The sequence below is a fragment of the Mixophyes fleayi genome, chromosome 7, assembly GCF_038048845.1.
Source record: "Mixophyes fleayi isolate aMixFle1 chromosome 7, aMixFle1.hap1, whole genome shotgun sequence".
Taxonomy (NCBI): domain Eukaryota; kingdom Metazoa; phylum Chordata; class Amphibia; order Anura; family Limnodynastidae; genus Mixophyes; species Mixophyes fleayi.
Window position 1 is genome coordinate 20,998,874 of NC_134408.1, and position 19,937 is coordinate 21,018,810.

At 37.5% G+C, this 19,937-nt stretch overlaps 2 protein-coding genes across 2 annotated transcripts; both read left to right on the plus strand.

The window, feature by feature from the left end:
- The first annotated feature begins 1,070 nt into the window (after positions 1-1,070).
- Positions 1,071-6,327, plus strand: LOC142098475 (uncharacterized). Its single transcript, XM_075181320.1, has 9 exons — positions 1,071-1,178; positions 1,880-2,079; positions 2,792-2,880; positions 3,067-3,185; positions 3,568-3,741; positions 4,003-4,205; positions 5,578-5,678; positions 5,979-6,091; positions 6,208-6,327. The coding sequence occupies exons 1-9, from the start codon at positions 1,071-1,073 to the stop codon at positions 6,325-6,327; spliced, it is 1,227 nt and encodes a 408-aa protein (XP_075037421.1).
- Positions 6,328-9,501: 3,174 nt separating this feature from the next.
- On the plus strand, positions 9,502-18,259 carry LOC142098476 (uncharacterized). Its single transcript, XM_075181321.1, has 10 exons — positions 9,502-9,660; positions 10,310-10,477; positions 11,567-11,769; positions 12,672-12,775; positions 14,357-14,475; positions 14,824-14,982; positions 15,907-16,106; positions 17,413-17,519; positions 17,860-17,978; positions 18,089-18,259. Exons 1-10 carry the CDS (start codon positions 9,502-9,504, stop codon positions 18,257-18,259), a joined length of 1,509 nt encoding a protein of 502 aa, XP_075037422.1.
- Positions 18,260-19,937: the final 1,678 nt, after the last annotated feature.

Consider the following 19,937-nt stretch of genomic DNA (forward strand, 5'->3'; position numbering starts at 1 on the left):
ACGTGTTGAGTGAGCTGAGTGCAGCCCAGCTTGGAGAAGTGGCAGCAATCAATGTGGAGTTGCGCACCAACATAACAGTTGTGCAAGAAGTCTTTAGCGTACTTACCATTGGTTCAGATGAAGAAGACCTTGTCAATGTGGGCACTTTCTGGGACAGTTTTAATGAGGCCAATAATGAGGTATGTCTCGATTCTGCTGTATTGTTTATTTACCCAACAAAAACTATATTATGTCTACAGTGCAAGAGCCATTTTGGCATGACCAGAAAGTCCAATCTCAGCCCCACACCTATGTTTAGCAACGATAAAGGCAATCATAAATGTACAAAGGATTCTGGGGGATTTCACATCTCACACAGGGGATTGGCTATAACAAACATAATACAACGTGTGTAAATATATTCAAGCAACCACATATACATCTTGGTATATAAGATAACAGCTCAGAATGATGGTCCATCAGGTAGGGTATTCAGGGGCTCAATAACTATCACTAACACAACTGAGTAGAATAAGTGGAAATGTGATGGGACATCCCGCCAAATGAAGTACAGATGCAAATAAAATTTATATTGTGTAAAACAAGATTAATAGATTAAACTCAACAATTCCAGAGTGGTTTCTGCAGGTCACCCAATGTATCAGTCCCAATTCCGGTTCCTCAGCATGAATACCCTGGGCTTGTGGAATGACCCCCTCCTAAAACAAAATGACCTACCCAAGTATTGTACTGAAGAGTTGATACTGCTCACTGATATATGATGTATAACTTTCACATCCTGGTGCAATTCCTGGGTGCCCAATCCAAAAAGTAGAAGCGACCCATGTGTGCTACTCCATTCTGGGACCAAAAATCATGGACAATTTCACTACAGCTAGAAATTCACCCTTTTCAACAAGTCATAGCTTACTCATCCCAGTTTGGCTCCAGAAAGACACCACCTATCTCTTATCCATGGTCCTTTTTTCAGCTCTTTCTGTCTGAGTGGGCTTGTTCTTGATGGCAGCAGTTTTATTCCCAAGATCATCTGACTTGGCCGGCTGGCTTTGTGTACAGCTGTTGCCTTGTCAATGGCTTACACGAAGCTCACAACAGGAGGCGGTGTGAAGATTCGCTCATTGTGTCTTGGCTTGCGGAAACTTTGTTCTGGGCACCTTAGTTATTCACCAAATGGAATGGTGATCTGAACATCCCACCCTAGTATTGCCAATCACAATGTGAGAGTAGGTGGGTCTGATAACCTGGAGTCATCTGGTAGAGTGTATCTAATGAATGCCAAATGGTAGGTCATTTTTTCATACAAGTGACCTTTGAGTAGAAGCATTTTAAAACCCTTTTTTTTTTTTTTTAATTAAAGTGGATTATTGTTACATTGGTAAGGTCTCATCCACATATCTGTGCTGGGAAAATGGGTACAAAGTAAGCATAGTAAAGTGCTGCTTAGATGGATTTTTCCATGATTCCTTTGATGTGATGAGCTTTTAGCAATACAATCTTCTGTACTGGTAGCCAATGTTCAGGCAAAAGGTGCTTTAAAGGTAATTTATATACATCGTGTTAACGTGATTGCATTGATGAGAATGAGCCCATTAGAAACTAGTGTCAGAGGATAGGTGCAATGAGCCCTAATGTCATTGCTAAATGACTCCCGTTTCAATTTCTTCAAAGTCACCCAATTACACATTGGTGACCATATACATCTCTTTAAGCTATTAAAAATTACAGAGTCCAGGTAAATTGTGTGAGTGATTCCCCAACCAGTTTTTTTTGCGAACTGACCAAACGAAGCTCTAAATATTACAGAGCTCAAGCTTTGTGTAATATTGTAAATGTCAAACTTCTTTTCATAAAAATCATTGTTGTTATTTTTTTTTTTTAGAGTTTACAGATAACTGTGGAAGTGCAATACGAAATGTTACAACTGACAACAGATGTAATATCGAGCCATCTCACAGAAATGTCATCAGAAGATATCACCCTTTGGTATGAGGACAGGCTGACATCTGTAATAGATGTGATTGACAAAGACATTCTTACAGAATTCCCACTGACCGTTGGATGTGACTCTTATAAATCCTTGTAAGTACTGACTTTATCCATCCTGCCAAACTGAGCTGATGAAAGAAACTGCTTATTGCTCATGGATTTGTTCCAGGCTCTTCTTAATTTGCATTTGATTAAGGCCACAGCACCTTTTTGCATTCAGTTTTCATTTCCTGCTTGTTAAGATGGCCCAGATATTGAAGTGAGCAGCTATAGGATGTATTGTAACCAGTCAGGTGATGAGACTGCTCACAGCAGCACATACTGCTTCAGGGGGTGAGCATGATGATTTTGTGTGTGGATGTGACCACTCTACTTGTGTGATTGTATTAGTAAGGACAGGTCTGCATGCAATAGGGACAGTGTCCTGATGTAAGCAGGGGGCAAGCAGGAAACCACAGACTAAGGGCTAGATTTACTAAACTGCGGGTTTGGAAAAGTGGAGATGTTGCCTATAGCAACCAATTAGGTTCTAGTTGTCATTTATTTAGTGCATTCTGCAAAGTGAGAGCTAGAATCTGATTGGTTGCTATAGGCAACATCTCCACTTTTTCGAACCCGCAGTTTAGTAAATATACCCCTAAGACTTAGATAGTGAAGAATGCAGGGTCACCCAGCAGTGCAGATTAATGATACGTGGCTCCTCTCAAACTGATGTGTGATATGAAACAAAGTCTTTAATATTCAAACACTTGTTAGGAAATGTGAGTGGCCCATTCTTCTTGTGAATAAACCTACTGTTTCATAGTGCACACGCCCTGAGCGTCTCTTATACCGACACTCTGGAAGCTAGCAAGGAGGATGTCCTTGATTTCATGGTCAACTTCCTGGCAAATGGTAAGTTCAGCATAGCAATTGTTGACTGTTAAAATACAATATTAATCCAATACCAGTTTTGTCCTGTGTTTTAAGTTGGTGTTACATAAAAGGAGCCCTTTAATTTTTATTCACTTTCAAAAGTCACAGATGCATGAGTGAAAACATTCACATTATTAATATTCTGTACTATTCTTTTGCTCCCAGGCACAAATTGCGAAGCCACGTATACCTCCTCTGTGAGCTATATAGAGTCCTCATTTGGCAGCTACTCCAGCATGGCAACTTATGAAGAGATCACTTCCTACTATGCTGGATTTAATGCAGTAAGTGTTCATTCCAATGGCAAGTTAGATTAGTATCGATGTCTTCAATGAAAGTTATCATGAGAGATCACGTAAAAATAAAAAGGTGTCTCTGGAAAAGCTTTGGGGAAAAAACCCCTTCAAAATCATTCAGCCTCTGGGTCTTAACTCCGATTTATATGTATGAGAAAGGTATATATTGTTTTCATTTAACCACATGGCCAAACAAGGCTTCGATTTTTTTGTCCATCCTGTAAGCGCTAAAAGTCATAAAAATAGTAAATAAATATGTCCTCGTCATTTTTTTTTAAATGGAAACTTTAAATGAAAAGTTCACAACAAAAGTGACATCAGAGATATGAAATGTGATTCTCTTATTGACCATTGTGTGCTCTCGGTTTAGTTTGAAAGTGGAGTCCTGCAAATCTTGACAGACACTCAGATTGGAGACATGATTGTGGAATCCAAAATTTATGAAAGTTTAGAGAAGAGTACCGAACTGTTTGACTACCTGGAAACCATTTCAGTTGAGCAAGTAGATGCCTGTATGACCCAGTTCACTGAAACATCAATCAAGGTAGGTTTTGCAGTAATATTATATGACGTAAAATTGTTTATTTGGTGGTTATTAGTATACACCTTGATCATAAATCACAGATTACCAATTAGGTCAATTGTATACTTATTTCTTTCTATTGTATGTTCTAGTTTTGAAACACTTGGGTGATATGCTCTTTACTCCATCCTTTGTGATCAATTATAAGATAGCACAAATTTTAGGAAACATTTATTGCACATAATTGCTAACATCTTGTTGATTATCTTTCATCTCCTCCAGCAAAATATTGAGATTACAAATGAAGAAGTGGGACAATACATTCTGAAAAGTTATTTAGAGATCATACAATCAGAGGTTCAAACTTACACCCAAGATGAGCTGAAACAATTATTTGAATTGCGAATCAATAAACTGATCAAGTTCTTTACGTCAGAGACTCTTCTTATAATTGGCATCGAGGACTGTGACGCCCTCGTCATTGTGTAAGTGCTTTATTGTAATATCTCTCTCTCTATCTCTATTTCTATTTATATCTCTCATTGTAAAACACCAGGTCAAATAGGAGTTTCTTGAACATATCATTAAGACAGGAGACCCTGGCACAAGTTTCAATCAAAATAAAACTAATTGCACATATGAGTTGATCCTAATTTCCAGGTATTACCATCACAGAAAGCATGAAAGAGAGAGCGCGCAATAGAGTAGTTTTTCACCACACAAGTTATTTTCTGTGAACATGTCTCATTCTTTCTTCTCTATTTCATTCTATTGTATAGTGAAGATCTATCAAAGGTTGATTTTATTCAGAATTTTATCTATAAACCTCTCCAATCTATTAGAAATGGATTTCAATGAGCCCAGGATGCCCATTGAAATGCATTGCCCATAGAAATGGGAAAAGTTCAGCCAATGACAAGCAATGTTTACATGCTGGCTGCTTTTGATTGGCTGAGCAGGTACTGAATAAATATCGACAGTCTGAAAATAGCCATATTATTTTGGGAGATTTGCATAATCACCTTTTTTGTCTTTCTCCATCCTGTTTTGAGCCTATCTGTCCTGTTCCTGGGTTCTAATGGCTCTCTTTCCCTCCTGATTTACAATTTCTGTCCCTGTTTCTCTAGTCTACGGATTACTTTCATCCTGTTCAACCATTTAGACTGAAAGCATGAAAACACATAAAAAAAATCCCTGGGCCTGATTCAATAAGGAAAGTTAAGTAAAAAAATTGAGTAAGTAGTCTTTTGGACAAAACCATGTTACAATGCAAGGGGTGCAAATTAGTTTTCTATTTTGCACATAAGTTAAATACTGACTGTTTTTTAATGTAGCACACAAATACTTGACAGCTTATTTGTAGACTGAAAGTTAAAGTTGATATTTGTGTTCTACATGAAAAAAATAAACAGTATTTAACTGTGCAAAATAGAAAACTAATTTGCACCCCTTGCATTGTAACATGGTTTTGTCCAGGAGACTACTAACTCAATTTGTTTTACTTAACTTTCCTTAATGAATCAGGCCCAACGTATTGTAGATAAATCAGGTTTTGGATCAAATGTTCCAAAAAACATTCAGAATTTAGGATTTGTCTAAATATTGACCTAAACTCTGGATGTTGTATGCTACTAATGGAAATATGCATATTCTTAAGCATGCATCAGTGTATCAAAAGTGGGTACACAAGTAAACCATTGACCTGGTTACAACATGTGCTAACACCCTAGTGTAAAAAACCTAAATATGTGAGATTTCACGTAGAATCAACCTACGCCTTAGACTGCTATAGTAACAAAAAATGTTTTTTTATATATAATATAGATAGTAGTAAATATGATATTGTTTATCTTGTAGTGTGGTCTTTCTGGACAGTGGATATGATTACATGTCTGAAGAAATCAAGAGCGAGATTGCCGCCTGGATTATAGGCCTTCTAAAGAGCTTACATTTCGATGGTAAATGTTCCTATCATGCATAGAGACTGTCTATTGTGTTAATTGGACATTTTCAGAGATGTAGCAAGAGACATGTATTGTGCTGACAAGATCAGTCTGTCTGCCAGTAGGTACTCAGGCAATTGGTCAGGCCTACTTATGTGCTTTCTTATTTTTTTTAAAAAAAAAATGCCACTTGATTGTATGCAAAATAAACATTCGTGTAGAAGCAGATAAAACATGATCTAAAAAAAACCCCCAAAAATGAATAACACCCAATCTGTGTCATTACTTATTCACACTTGGTTTACTATTATGCAGGATGCACAAGCACTACTGAGAGTTCAGCTGTCTGGGCGCAAACTACATTCAATCAGTTCTTCCAGTACACAACCCTGAAGGAGGTGTTAGAAGTGTACCCCGGTTTTGATGTGGTAAGTCCAGTAAAACAACTTTCACTTCCTGTATCATTAACACTGGACGTACAGGTCCTTCTGTTGCACTAGATCATAATTATTATTATAATCGACTTTTATTGATTATTTGGCAGTGCTGTTACGTAGTAGCAGCGAGGTTCCGTAGCGGCCTTGCGTGCTGTGTTTATGAACATAAAAAAGGAAATTATGGTAGTGGAAACGTCACTCATTTTTGCTCGCACCTATATGATTGAAGGTCATTACCAGAACGTCATGCGGAAACACAACGCGGGAGGCTGCTACAGCACCTTGCAGCTCATTGTATCGGCTCCGTACAATCTGATTGGTTGCTAAGGGCAGCACTTCCTTTTCTACATAGTTACCAGTAAAACCGACCCCATCATGATTAACAACACAGTGACCAACAATGAGATAGAAAGTGAGAGGGATCTGCCCCCTTACATTACATTGTCTTGAAGTCCTACACATAGTTACCAACATTTTACTATCGTTTCAAGACCCACTTTACTGCTGCGTTGCTGCATCTAAGCACTTCATGAACAATGTCGATCACAGTAGACTGTGGAGCACTACTATCCCCATCATTTAATTTATATACTGAATGTCATAACAAGCTATGTTTATGCATCTTAAATATTCCTATTTTATAAATGTTTTTGTATGAAGCATAAAAGCTAAGAATTACCACTAACATGGCGAAAAAGAGGAATATTAGGGTGCAGTTGGTCATTATTGAAAAACAGGGACGATGCCAGGAATAGATATTTAAAACCTGGGACTGGCACTACAAAGTGGGGACAAATGGCAACTATGACTGTATTTAGGCCATCAAGAAGAGTCTCATTTTCTTATATTTCCCTGGAAAGTAGAGCAATTCTGAGAGACTGTTCTCGCATATATGTAAAGTAATCCAGAAATAATAGTTTGCTCATCACTTTGAAAGGTTAAAAATAGTAGCATAATTTTTAGATATAATAAAGTAAAATGAAATGTAATACATATTCTTCCTTGTTAAAAAAGTTTTTTGTCTTACAATGCAGATGTGTATAGTATAGTATGCTGCGCTATATACGTAACTCTTAATATTACAGTATGAGAATGCTGCACTGCATCATGGGAAATGATTGGGCTTGTGTCCATCTCTCCTTGGAAGATCTCGGGAAATAATTTAGCATAAAACGCAACAAACAAGAGCCAAAAACGACACAAAGCATGTATAAAATATACGGGAGCCATTAGGGAGCCACTGACCTACCCATAATTTAGAAATAAAAATGGGCGGGTAGATGGGCAAGTGGATTTGGGGAAAAAGATAAATTGAACACGAGAGTAATAAGCTTCAATATACATTTTACAGCTTGCAGTCATCAACGACACCAGTGTCACCCAGAAAGTTGAGTACCTTGTTACATCAGATGCTTTGCAAGATGTTGAGAAGACTGTAATAGTTCTTGAATCTCTGGCGGGGACGGATGGCGTGGTATCTGTAGACGAGACATACACATTTTTGGAAGAGTTCAACATGGCTTACAATGAGGTAACAGTTCTATTTTTGGAATGTGTTAAGAAAGTTAAATGTTCACAACACCGTTATCTACAGGTTTTAAAGTGGGAGGAAGAAACTGTAATAATGTCTCCTGAGATAACAAGAGATCTTTTCATTTATAGCAACATGACCACACCATGTCGACTGAAGTCAGGGAAGAATGCATGACATTCCTCTTTTCAAATGTGTTAGAGAATCTCGATGCTTTAACCGAAGTGCAGATTTCAAATATACAGCAAGATTTCCAGGATTTCCTTCCTGGTGTTACCGACACCGTTCTGCAGCAAATCCCACTGAGCGTGGACTGTAACAACTTCAATAAAATGTAAGTATCAACCCAGTGTTGTATCCAAAGGAACATAATTATGGAACTCCTGTCATTATAGAACTCCATTCTGTATAGAACCCCTGTCGTTGTAGAACTCCTGTCATTGTAGTACTCCAGTCTTTATAGAATACCTGTCTTTGTAGTACTCCTTCATTGCAGAACTCCTGTCCTTATAAAACTCCTGTCATTGTAGAACTCCAGTCTTTATAGAACACCTGTCTTTGTAGTACTCCTTCATTGCAGAACTACTGTCCTTATAAAACTCCTGTCATTGTAGAACTCCAGTCTTTATAGAACACCTGTCTTTGTAGTACTCCTTCATTGCAGAACTCCTGTCATTATAGTACTCCTGTCTTTATAGAACTCCTGTCTTTATAGTACTCCTGTCATTGTAGAACTCCTGTCATTATAGAACTCCTGTCATTATAGTACTCCTGTCTTTATAGAACTCCTGTCTTTATAGTACTCCTGTCATTGTAGAACTCCTGTCATTGTAGAACTCCTGTCATTATAGTACTACTGTCTTTATAGAACTCCTGTCATTGTAGAACTCCTGTCATTATAGTACTACTGTCTTTATAGAACTCCTGTCATTATAGAGATCCTGTCATTATAGTACTACTGTCTTTATAGAACTTCTGTCATTATAGAACTCCTGTTATTGTAGAACTCCTGTCTTTATAGAACTCCTGTCATTGTAGTACTCCTGTCATTGTAGAACTTATGTCATTGTAGTACTCCTGTCATTGTAGTACTCCGTCATTGTAGAACTTATGTCATTGTAGAACTCCTATATTTATAGAACTCCTGTCATTACAGAAGTCCTGTCATTATAGTACTCCTGTCATTGTAGTAGTCATGTCATTATCGAACTCCTGTCTTTATAGTACTCCTGTCATTATAGAACTCCTGTCTTTATAAAACTCCTGTCTTTATAGAACTCCTGTCATTGTAGAACTCCTGTCATTAAAGTACATGCTAAATTTCAGGAGTGCTAGTGTGCGCAGAAGATGCGTTTACCATACAGATCAGTGAACTCTAGAATCACATGTACAAATGTATAGTAACCCATAGCAATTAATCAGATATTTGCATTTGTACAAGACCAAAGCTAATTGTAATCAGGCTGTGATGAGCCATTGTATGCTTGCACTTGTTTTCCTCTGTTGAGAATTGGCCCCAGTGAGTAAATAGATTCTTAATTGATGTGCGACCTTTGCCTAAAACGCAGTGTCAAGTTCTACAGCTGCCTTCTAGGCTTACTTTCAGTTCTAGGACTTCAGTACTTGCCTAGATATAATAAGTGGTGTGTACTAATGTAGGTAACCAAAGTAATAATTGATGCTTATCCCACTCCTCAGATTTAGTGCTTTCAGCAGTGTGTCTGGCCAGTTGTCTGCCGAGGTTGACCAATCCGTGTTTAATAGGCTCCTGGACGTTCTAAACTTCAAGTCTGATGGATCCTCAGGTAACACACTACACCTACTGATGTTTGTTCCTTTTATTACCTAACCTGACAATATCCCATTAAACATGAAAATACATATCCTAATCCTGTGTTACATTCTTCCAATAGATGTCTGTAGCAGTCTATATACTGACAGTGAAAGTTACCTGAAGGAGATTTACTTTAACTTCACCGACTATGCAACATTGTATGAGCTGAATCTGTTCTACTCCGAGTTTGATGCGGTATGTCTACCACAAGCATAGTTCAGCAAGGGTATGCTAATTGAATCCATTCAGGCTTGAACTGGGCAGTAAGGTTACCAAGGAATCCAAAACTTTTACTGATGATTTCAGGAGACTTGTCCAGTGGGGACTGACCGACTTCTAAAGTATCTTGTTGCTAATATGTATTTATGGATAAGTTCGCTACAGAGGATTTGTGGAAAAGTCAAACAGATATGAGCCTACGGATTAGAAGCAATAGTATACGTTACCACGAAGAGTTAAGGGGGGGTGCACAGTGTGGATAGGGCATAGAAACAGGGCACAAAATGTAAAGCAGAGCCTGGTGCTACATAACATTTACTTTGACTCTACAGTGGGATCTTGTAGATAAATAGAAGGTCTTATTTAATAAAATGGTGAGATGTCCACAAAATGTGCCACAGCAAACAATCAAATATTTTTACTCTCTAAACCACACGGGTTGCCAGAGATATTTTTCTACAGAAAAAAAAAAAAGTCCCAATATGTTGACATTATTCAAATGTTGGTTTCATATGTTCATATATACATTGTTGTCATCAGCATCAGTCTAGATCTGAATGAATATATTATTAGAATTATCCATATTATGAGTTTTATCCACTGATTCTTCTATCCTATCTACCAGTATGAAGTCTTGAAGGAGTTTACTGGTGAACAACTGGGTAACCTGTTCATAAACACCACGGCAGTCCAAGATGAAATGGAAGCAGTCCAGATTTTTGTGGAGGTGGAAAAGCGTGACTTCGAGGAGGTCACTGCATTCATCACTGAGATCAACACAGTGGCCAGTGAGGTGCGTTCTTCAGACCTGCATTCATTTCTGTGTATTGTGCATAAGTAATACGGGCTACAGTTTTAGAATCATTATAATACAATACTGTAATTTCTTAGCAACATATTATCCATTTATATTGTTGACCCTGTAATTTTCTGTTTACATTTTGATCCAACTCTTACTTCAAAAAGCATCTTTCATGCCCACAGAAGAGCTCAATGGAGGATAAAGTATAGATGTGTTTGGTTGTCTGAGTTCTTAAATGTAAAAGGAACTTTGTTAAAAAAAAAAAAAAAAAAGAATATTATTTTCGATTTTCTGCTCAAAGCTGTAGGGAGACTTTTTTTTCTAAATTCCCTCCTTGCTATAATTATATAACAGAAAAGTTAAATGGGTAAAAAAAAGTTATTCTTTCTGAAACAAATAGCCACCACAAAATATATTAAGTAAAGGAAAAATAAAATGTACCATTGAATAGGAAAATCATAACTCACTGTGACTGTACCTCTCTCACACATATCTTTTTCTTAACTGCAGAAAGCATTCCTTTTATGTATTATTGCATAATACACTAAATAATATTGTAATCACGTTCTCTTACATAATAAATTATATATATATATATATATATATATATATATATATATATATATATGTATATAGTTTCAATTTTCCATTGTCACTGCAAATTTCCTGTAAACAATGACATCAATTTTATTTAAAAAAAACAAAAAAAAACTAAAATATGCTTAATAACATATTAAAATCAAGGTAAGGCTGCATTACTTATGGTACTGGCCTAGACACTGTGAGTGAATACTCCTAAATTAGGTATTGTGCCTTTCACATGTCTCTATCTAATACCCACTTACTCCATTATCTTTACTGGTAAAATTGGTGGTTAATAGAGAACAAATAAAAATTAAGGCACAACAAAATCTGAATATAAAATAAAACATCAACATAAAATCATGTCCATAAAATGCTGTCCTTGAAACATTGCTGCCCTATGCATGCACCTAGTTGGCCTAAATGGTAATTACAGCCCTGATTCAAGAGAGCTCAGGGTAATAATTTTTTCTTTTTTTTTCGTCTCTTCATTATTAGAAAAATATTGAAAATCTACCAGATGCCAACATTGAGTCTTTGTTGGCCAAAACAGTTTGGGATAAAGTTTCTAGCGAGATCGACACCGCCGAGGAATATAAGGCGTGGTTTGAAGACAAGCTTAGTCTTGTGATCAGTAGCATTCCCATCACAGATATCAATTCCATGGATGAGAACATTGACTGTGACTCCCAAAGCTCTGTGTAAGTCTGGGTAGACCTGAAAGGAAGTCTCATAAGTCCAGGCTGCCTTTATATCCTTACGAATAGTCATTGGAGTGTTGATTGACATCATGCGATTTGTGGGGAGCAGAGACGGCAATAGAAATATTTTGTGGATACACACTAGGCTGACTCTTTTATTAGAGACAGTATTAAAATCAAAATGAAAATGTGAGTTAGTTAACTGGCATAGTTATTGTAAGTGCAATAAAATGGTGTCAAAATAACATTGATTCACTAAATAAAATGTTAACTGAAAAAAGACAATCTCTTTTAAGGGATGTACATTAGCTTTGGTGATGTGTGGAGAAACAGATTAGGAATACAGTAGATTGTTTTGCTGTAAAGGAGAATAAGCCAGACCTGCCATCTACACACAGTGGAGGTAGCCATTTTGTGGGTTGAACTAGTATTGTTGAGAATGCAGCCGTTCAATTCACTTGGAACTGCTTCCTCATGAATATTAGTCAGGCAGGTAGTTCCTAGCAAATTGATAGGCTGTATAATGTCGTAGCCCACAAAATGGCGGCTTCCACCATGTTTAGATGTCAGGTCATCAGTAAGCAAGACACAGATTCCAATCTGAAATATTAACACTGCTCTCTTCCCCATCGCATATATATTTCTAGCTATATATATATATATATATATATATATATATATATACATATATATATATAAAAGAGTATTTATAAATTTAAAACAGCTTATAATTGTAAACCAATGTGCATAAGTTATATGTTTTAAAAAAAGTATTCATGCAATATTATTGCTGATCCCTTATAAAGAAGTAGGACATGACTGGTGCAGTAAATATACATGCATCTCTGAGACACAAAGTTGGGACAGTTGTTTATTACCGTTTGCTTCTGTTTTGGTTGCAGGGTTCAGGGTTTCAGCAAAGCATTTGGAAAACTGAGTGATGATCAAAAATCGTGCGTGTATGGCAGGATAAAAGGCTATAATCTAAAAGTTAAGGGAGAAAAAGGTAATGTCAAACAGAGAATGTGAATGTGCTAGATCTCTTGTTACTGTATGAAAACTGTAAGAGTATTGTCCCTTCTGTTATGGAAATTTTCAGGAATAATTCAAAGACGAAGTCTCTTCAGAATATGCTCAGTTTATTCTTGTATATGCAATACAGACCAACTATGGTGATTACATATTAACTTTGCAAGCCTTTTATGCCCTAAAACCACAAACTAATACATAGACAAAGTATCATATAAGCCTTTAAATTAATAATATCACCCCATATGACAGGACCACTCAACATCACCCAACATCCTCCCCAGATAGAGGCATAAATCTAAGTAGACCTTGCCACATCTTATCTGGTGTAAACTTGATCACCACAACTTCCCCGTTTCCCATCATGGACAATGGGAGGCACATTTCATTTTAGACAAGTTGCAATATATAAAATATTCTAGACATGTTTCCTCGTATACCTTGAGCAACACTGGCCAAGAAGCAGAAAAACAACTTAAATTGTCAATATATATGCACTGTAGCTTTGTTAACTCTTATGTGTCCTACTACTGTTTTATAACCAGCTGTAATTCAACTTCCATTTGTGTGAATTGATTACCCATTCTACTCGGGTATCATGTTTCCGCGCTCCCTCAACAGCCACATTGGCGGTTTTGGACTTGGCATAGCAATCATTCCTAGCATGCCCGCTGGTAGTCTCAATTTCTGTACTGCTCCAAAAAACACTCGCTAATACCCAGAGTCCCCCCCCCCTCCCCCTCCGGATGTCAAGATAGCTTTTCTCTCAAACACAGTCGCTATCCCCTATAATGACAATGTAAATCAGTGCTTGAAGTGGATGGTGTAGGCAGCTTGAATGGAACTATTTAAAGTTAAATAAAATTGAAACTCTTACCTCCCATAAAATAGACCCACCTCAGGGATTGAGGAGGGTATCTAAATACTCTGTTCTCGCCTTAGATCAAATGACACGCCATGGTGCTAGTACTCTAATCATGGGGTCGTTGTCAACTAAATAAGGGGAAGTCAAAGGGATGCTACACTTACTTGATTCATCAGTTGTCATCACTTATCAGCCCGGTGGCTCAGTGGTTAACAGCTTTGCCTCACAGCACTGGGGTCATGAGTTTGATTCCCGACGATGGCCTAATCAGTGTGTAGTTTGTATGTTCTCCCTGTGTTTGCGTGGGTTTACTCCGGTTTCCTCCCACACTCCAAAAACATACTAGTAGGTTAATTGGCTGCTATTAAATTGACCTTATTCTCTTTTGTTCTGTGTGTGTGTGTGTGTGTGTGCTAGGGAATTTAAACTGTATTTTCCAATGGGGCATGGACTGATATGAGTTCTCTGTACAGCGTTGCGGAATTAGTGGCGCTATATAAATAGCTGATGACGATCAGGATTCTTCAGTGATCACGCAACAATTAAATATACTCATATTATAGAGAAACTTTAGACATAAATCAGGTAAAGCATAGTCTAAATCAATCTAACCGGGACAAATAGAACTGTTTCTTTAAGTTGCCACATTTTGAGATCTCCTGCCTCAATAAATATCCCAAATCTATTTTTCAGGCTCTGCTTGCGGGACGGACACTGGAAGTAGCAGTGACTGGATTGAGACGTACTATGGATCTTTCAGTGGACTTGCTACACTCACAGACTTCGAGGAAGCAAACAGCAACTTCAACGCGGTAATGACCTTGACCATTCTGTGCTTGCATATACATTTGTTATTATCACAACTGCAATGCATGTGTCATTTACACCATAGGCCTTTTTTATATTTTTAACATTTAATTCCCCCTTGGTTCATGTTATATGTTAATAGAGAGTAGAGTTTTTGTTCAGTTACTCCACATGTCTCCATGTAACAATCGGAACCTTTACATACCATATCTGAAACTGACAGATCTCCTATGTCTCTCACAAGGATCGGAAGCAAGGACTCTGGTCTACTCTTGTGACAAGAATATTTGTAACACGATTTAATCTCTGCATGTCAGATAGATTATTTAATGATTATTCATTCTTTCCACTAGGCTGAAGCACTGGATACATTTTCTGGTACTCAGATTGCTGACTATGTTGTTCAGAATGGAATTCTGAAGGATGAGAGTGCCATCGCTACTGTGTTTGAGAGCATAACCTCAACTAAGGAAGTGCAAGACTTCCTAGAACAGTTAAACACTGAGGCTCCGGTAGGTTTTCTGAATTTAAACTATACTCATGAGGCTGCAGCTCCAGGGCACTCCTAAAAATATAGCCAGCCCCTTCTTAATCTCTAAGTAAAAGTATTGACCGTGTCTTTGTACAGCACTAATCAACTCCCCTGTATTCCAATGCCCAATATCTGCATGGCCTATCCTCCCTACCACCCCCATTGTCCTCAACCCTCTTTCCAAGTCTACCTGACTCTTATCTTCTCCCCTCTCCCCATATCATTGGTATGACCAGGTTGTGTCACCAGATTTTGTATCTAGTCATGTTCTGTATTTCAGTTACAGACTGACCTCTATTTCTGAATACATGTTTATTTCTGTTAATAGACTGTAACTTTCACTTCTACTGTTTGCGATGCTTTCAATAAATGGTATTGGGGAGTATATATATATATATGTGTTCAATAAGTCCATTATATATGTTATAATGCACTCCCTACTGTAAATTATATGAATACTAAAAGTCACTGTGGAGTCCTGTAACCAAATAAAAGCACAAGACAGTAGACTAAATGATTTTATAAAGGTCGCAGGATTCCAAGATGACTTTTCTAATATCCCCTATAATACCTAAATTTTCCTAATGAACACTGAGAAATGATATCAGAACTCATTGATTTTAAGCAATGACATCAGGAGGGTAAATGTCTCAATGTATTATATTCAGCGATATTGCCAGCCAGATGTCAAACAGCAATTTAATTAAAGACAAAAGACACTTTTTGTTAAGTTTCGGTAACACAAGATTTTTTTTTATTGGTACAACCAGAAATATTTTGAAAAATGTGCCCCATAATCTGGCACCGCTAGAGTTAATACATTTCCACATTGTATTATTAGGAGATGACCATTTAAATAATTTAAATTACAGGGTTTATAAAATGTGTAATTCATTTATTCCAGGAGGACCTACAGAATAGTCCAGGAGTGGATTTGATAGTAGCTGATACCTTCGATATAATTTCCAAGGACTTTAATTCTTTCCAAGTAGAGGACTGGAAACAGTGGACACAAGTAACACTGGAGAACGTCCTGTTTGCTGTAAACTCAACAGAATTAGAGAAAATCCCTTTTCCTCTGCCCTGTGCCTCTTATCAGGAAGTGTGAGTTACCATAACTTCTCGAATGTCATTAGGGGCTGCTTATTAATCAAAAGGACCACTCTCCTTAGTAACATATTATCTTTAGAAGCAACAGGAAACCTGTGTAGTTCTACAATTAACAAATGTCATCCTCTTGTTCGTGGTACTGTCTAACTCAGCACAGATCAACCAATTATTTTTTTTGGCAACCCTAATGTCAGTGTACCATTGTTTGGGGACCCCAAATGTCAGTGTACCATTGTTTTGGGACGCCCATGTGTCAGTCTACCATTTTCCTGGGACCTCAAATATCATTGTGCCATTTTTATGGACCCCAAATGTCAGTGTTCTATTGTTCTGGGACCCCAAGTGTCAATGTGTCATTGTTCTGAAACCCAAATGTCAGTGTACCGTACCCCAAGTGTCTGAGTGTACCATTGTTCTGGGACCCAAAGTGTCTGTGTACCATTGTTCTGGAACCCCCAAGTGTCAATTTACCATTGTTCTGGGACACCAAGTGTCAGTGTACCAATTAGGACCACAGCCCACAAGTTAAGCACCTTTGGTCTAGATGGACTTTGATGCACAGCAATCTATTATTTTTCTAACATTTCAAGGAAAGAACAGGACTTAAATTAACCACACTCTGATCTGTCCAGCCATGCTTAATCTTATTAGGTATGAGGTACCAATGAGTTAGTGGTGGGAGGTATAAAATATATAAATATATTGGTATATTATATATATTATATAATATAATATATTAATATATATTATTATATTATATATTAATATATATAGTATATATTGAGTTAACCATGTTAACTGAACTTACTTAGTATTACAATTTAGCAATTTAAAGATTTCTTACCACCTAGTTAAAGGTAGTAGCGTAGCCCCCCCAGCCCACACGTTTAATGGTTTGTTAAAAGTGAGGACAAAGTGTGAGGTTTTGTTTAACTATATTTGTTTTTCAACGGTCATGAGTATGAGGGCTAATAGCAACAGGCCTAGTATCACCTTAAATTCTGGATTTTTAAGCTAAACGTGGGTCAAATGAACAGTACATTTAAGAAAAACAGGAAAAGCAATGAAGGTGATTGGAGAGGGAGGGGAGATGAGAAGGGGTCAGCCTAGCGCTTCAAAAGCACTAGACACGCCCCTGGGTGTGGTCACACCCCCTGTCCCGAAGCCGCCTACCAAAATGTGGGGAGGTATGGTCTTGCCCAAATCATTCTTAGCACCTTAACATTAATAAATGAATCCTTTTAGATTTCCTACGGTGTTTATAGCAAATAACAGTGCAACACTATTTATTGTTTTACAGTGTAAAAGGCTTCAATAATGTCTTTGATTCAATGAAAAAGGAAACAAAGCAGGTTGTATACACAGGATGCATGAAACATCAGCTCACCTCTACTGTCAGCCATACTGGTAAGTTAGGTAACAGTAATAGAGCATCCTAAATACCATCCATTGGTGCCATTTCAATTTGTCAAGGTCATCATCTACAGATTATAAACACCATTGCATAGAAATCATTGGTGCCCCTATGTCTATTTTCAATGTATTGAGTATCTGACAATCTGGGAACCCCAAAAAACACATTCTGGGTTCCTACTTGGGATCCTGACCTACAGTTTGCATTCCTATTTGCTGATTTAAGTTTACATTTTATGGCTTAACAAACACTTTAACTAATAACTTTATATTTTTTCAATATATAAATTGCATATTTAAATAATAATAATAATAAAAAAAATCTGTGTTGTAGGTGTCCAATGTGGGGATAAAACAGAAAGAACTCAAAACTGGCTGGATAAGAATTTGGGCCAATTTGCTCAGTTTGCAGATATCACTGACCTAGTAAAGTGGAACGACAACTTCCAGACCGTGAGTACTAGTAAAAAGTGTTTCAAGCACATCATCCAATCTATCCATCTCACACCCCTTCATTTTATATCATTAATTGGATGTTATAAGTTGCCCTTCTCTTCTTCCAGACGGACGTCATCAACACTCTAAGCTCTACCCAGTTGGCCGAAGTGGCTATAGATCAGATGAACAATGAGGAGGTTGCTTGCCAAATTGCAGGGAGATTGCAACAGTTTAAGATTGATGATATCTACACATTCTATGATACATTCTATGCAGCTTACACACAGGTACAGTGACCCCTATAAACGTACCTTGTAGACACTGGCTGCTGTTTGATGCTAAATCCTATTAACTCTATATCCTAGTCAGGTTTCTTCTTCAGCAAATCGATTTCTGCATGTTGCACTGTATTTTGTTATTAAAAATGATGTCATTTATATATTGTAGCGGAACAAACCCAAGTTTACAAACAATGCAATCGGCCTCAAGTTCCTGGCTTCGTCTATTTCCACCATCACGACTCAGGTGTCCAGCTATTCCTTAGGTGACTGGGTGGGCCTCCTGTCTGTCAGATTACAACCATTCCTTACCAGCATAGATAATGAACAACTATCTGACCTCTTGGGCTCTGCTGATTGCAATGGCTACAATACAATGTAAGTTAACCTACAACTCCCAAGGGAGAAACTAGAAAGTCACAAATTATTCGTCTTGATTGTATTTGTATTGGTTTGACTATCGAAAGACAATCTTGGCTCTCATGGCCTTACAATAACAAGAAGTCTCTGGTTAACCTTGATAAACTGTATAGAAAAACTCCATACACATGCTGTTGGATGCACTGGTTTCCTGTTACCACTGCAGTTATTGTTGGTTTGGGCTTTTATCCAGTAAAAGAATCTTGTTGTTGTAAGGTGTTAGTGTTATGGGTAATTGCCATTAAAAATGATATGATTTGGCATTGCCTCTGTTTGATGGGCACCAGGAAGTTAAAGCTGATTGATAATCCACAATCCTATCTCCATCAGTCACCTGCCAGCCACATTGCATCTCCCTCCCCTTGCCCACTGGCTGTTTGTGGATTGTTTTGCTTTCAAATGCTTTACTGGACTAGCCGGCGTACATTCCACAGGTCTTAGGCAAAAATCCAAAAGCTGTTATTGTGAGTTCAAAATCACAAACATCAATGTACAGGTGATAGTTGTTGCCACTGTGTTAAATTCCACCAGTCTGTACAGAACATTTTGTTACCTAGGAGACAGATAGCCAATCATCCAGGCTCAGGTTTCTACCTAAAAGTGCCCCTCTTGCAGCTCATTCAGCAATGATACAATATGGAGAAATCTCACCTTCAGAGTGTCTGCTAACATGCCTGCTTATATAGAACAAATATGATGCTTGGCACATTTAGGAAAATATAAGCGCCAAAGATTTAAGGTATATTTTTTAGCTCAGCAATACGGAGGTCTTGCTATACACTGTAATGCATTTAGGTTGTCTTTAAGTCTGTGAGGGTTTCTGGGTCTTATAAGCCGGTCAAGTCTTTGCCAGTCTTCGCATATAATAATATATGTTCTCGTTTTCTGCTACCCAGTATAAAGTATCTGAGTGAGAAATTTGATGAATTCACCCCAGACACCCAAAAAAGCCTTTATGGAGCCATACAGGCATATCTTACTAAGAAAGTGTCAAGAACAGGTAGGTGACATGTGAAAACTGTAAATATAAAAAGTGCATCTCTAAGTGCCAGTGAAACAATGGTTTGCAAAATTACAAAGTAATGTCAAATTAAAGTTTTTATTACAATCTAATTGTTTTCTATAAAACACTACATAATTTGCTTATAGCAAAAAAGGATTCTATTTGTACAATAACTGTAGATTGTTCTTGATATAAATCCTGGGTGTTATCTTTGAGAACAGCTGAGCACCAGAAATCCAAAGACCTTTAGGGGTGGTGATACTAACTAACAGA

What these genes read in the sequence shown, in the direction of transcription:
- LOC142098475 (XM_075181320.1), top strand. Translation starts at nt 1,071, where the DNA reads ATGGCTTACACGAAGCTCACAACAGGAGGCGGTGTGAAGATTCGCTCA. An exon ending in TGTGACTCTTATAAATCCTT is followed by an intron (nt 2,080 to 2,791) that starts GTAAGTACTGAC and finishes ACTGTTTCATAG; the next exon opens with TGCACACGCCCTGAGCGTCT. An exon ending in AAAGAGCTTACATTTCGATG is followed by an intron (nt 5,679 to 5,978) that starts GTAAATGTTCCT and finishes ACTATTATGCAG; the next exon opens with GATGCACAAGCACTACTGAG.
- LOC142098476 (XM_075181321.1), top strand. Translation starts at nt 9,502, where the DNA reads ATGAAAATACATATCCTAATCCTGTGTTACATTCTTCCAATAGATGTC. An exon ending in TGTGACTCCCAAAGCTCTGT is followed by an intron (nt 11,770 to 12,671) that starts GTAAGTCTGGGT and finishes TTTTGGTTGCAG; the next exon opens with GGTTCAGGGTTTCAGCAAAG. An exon ending in GGAACGACAACTTCCAGACC is followed by an intron (nt 17,979 to 18,088) that starts GTGAGTACTAGT and finishes CTCTTCTTCCAG; the next exon opens with ACGGACGTCATCAACACTCT.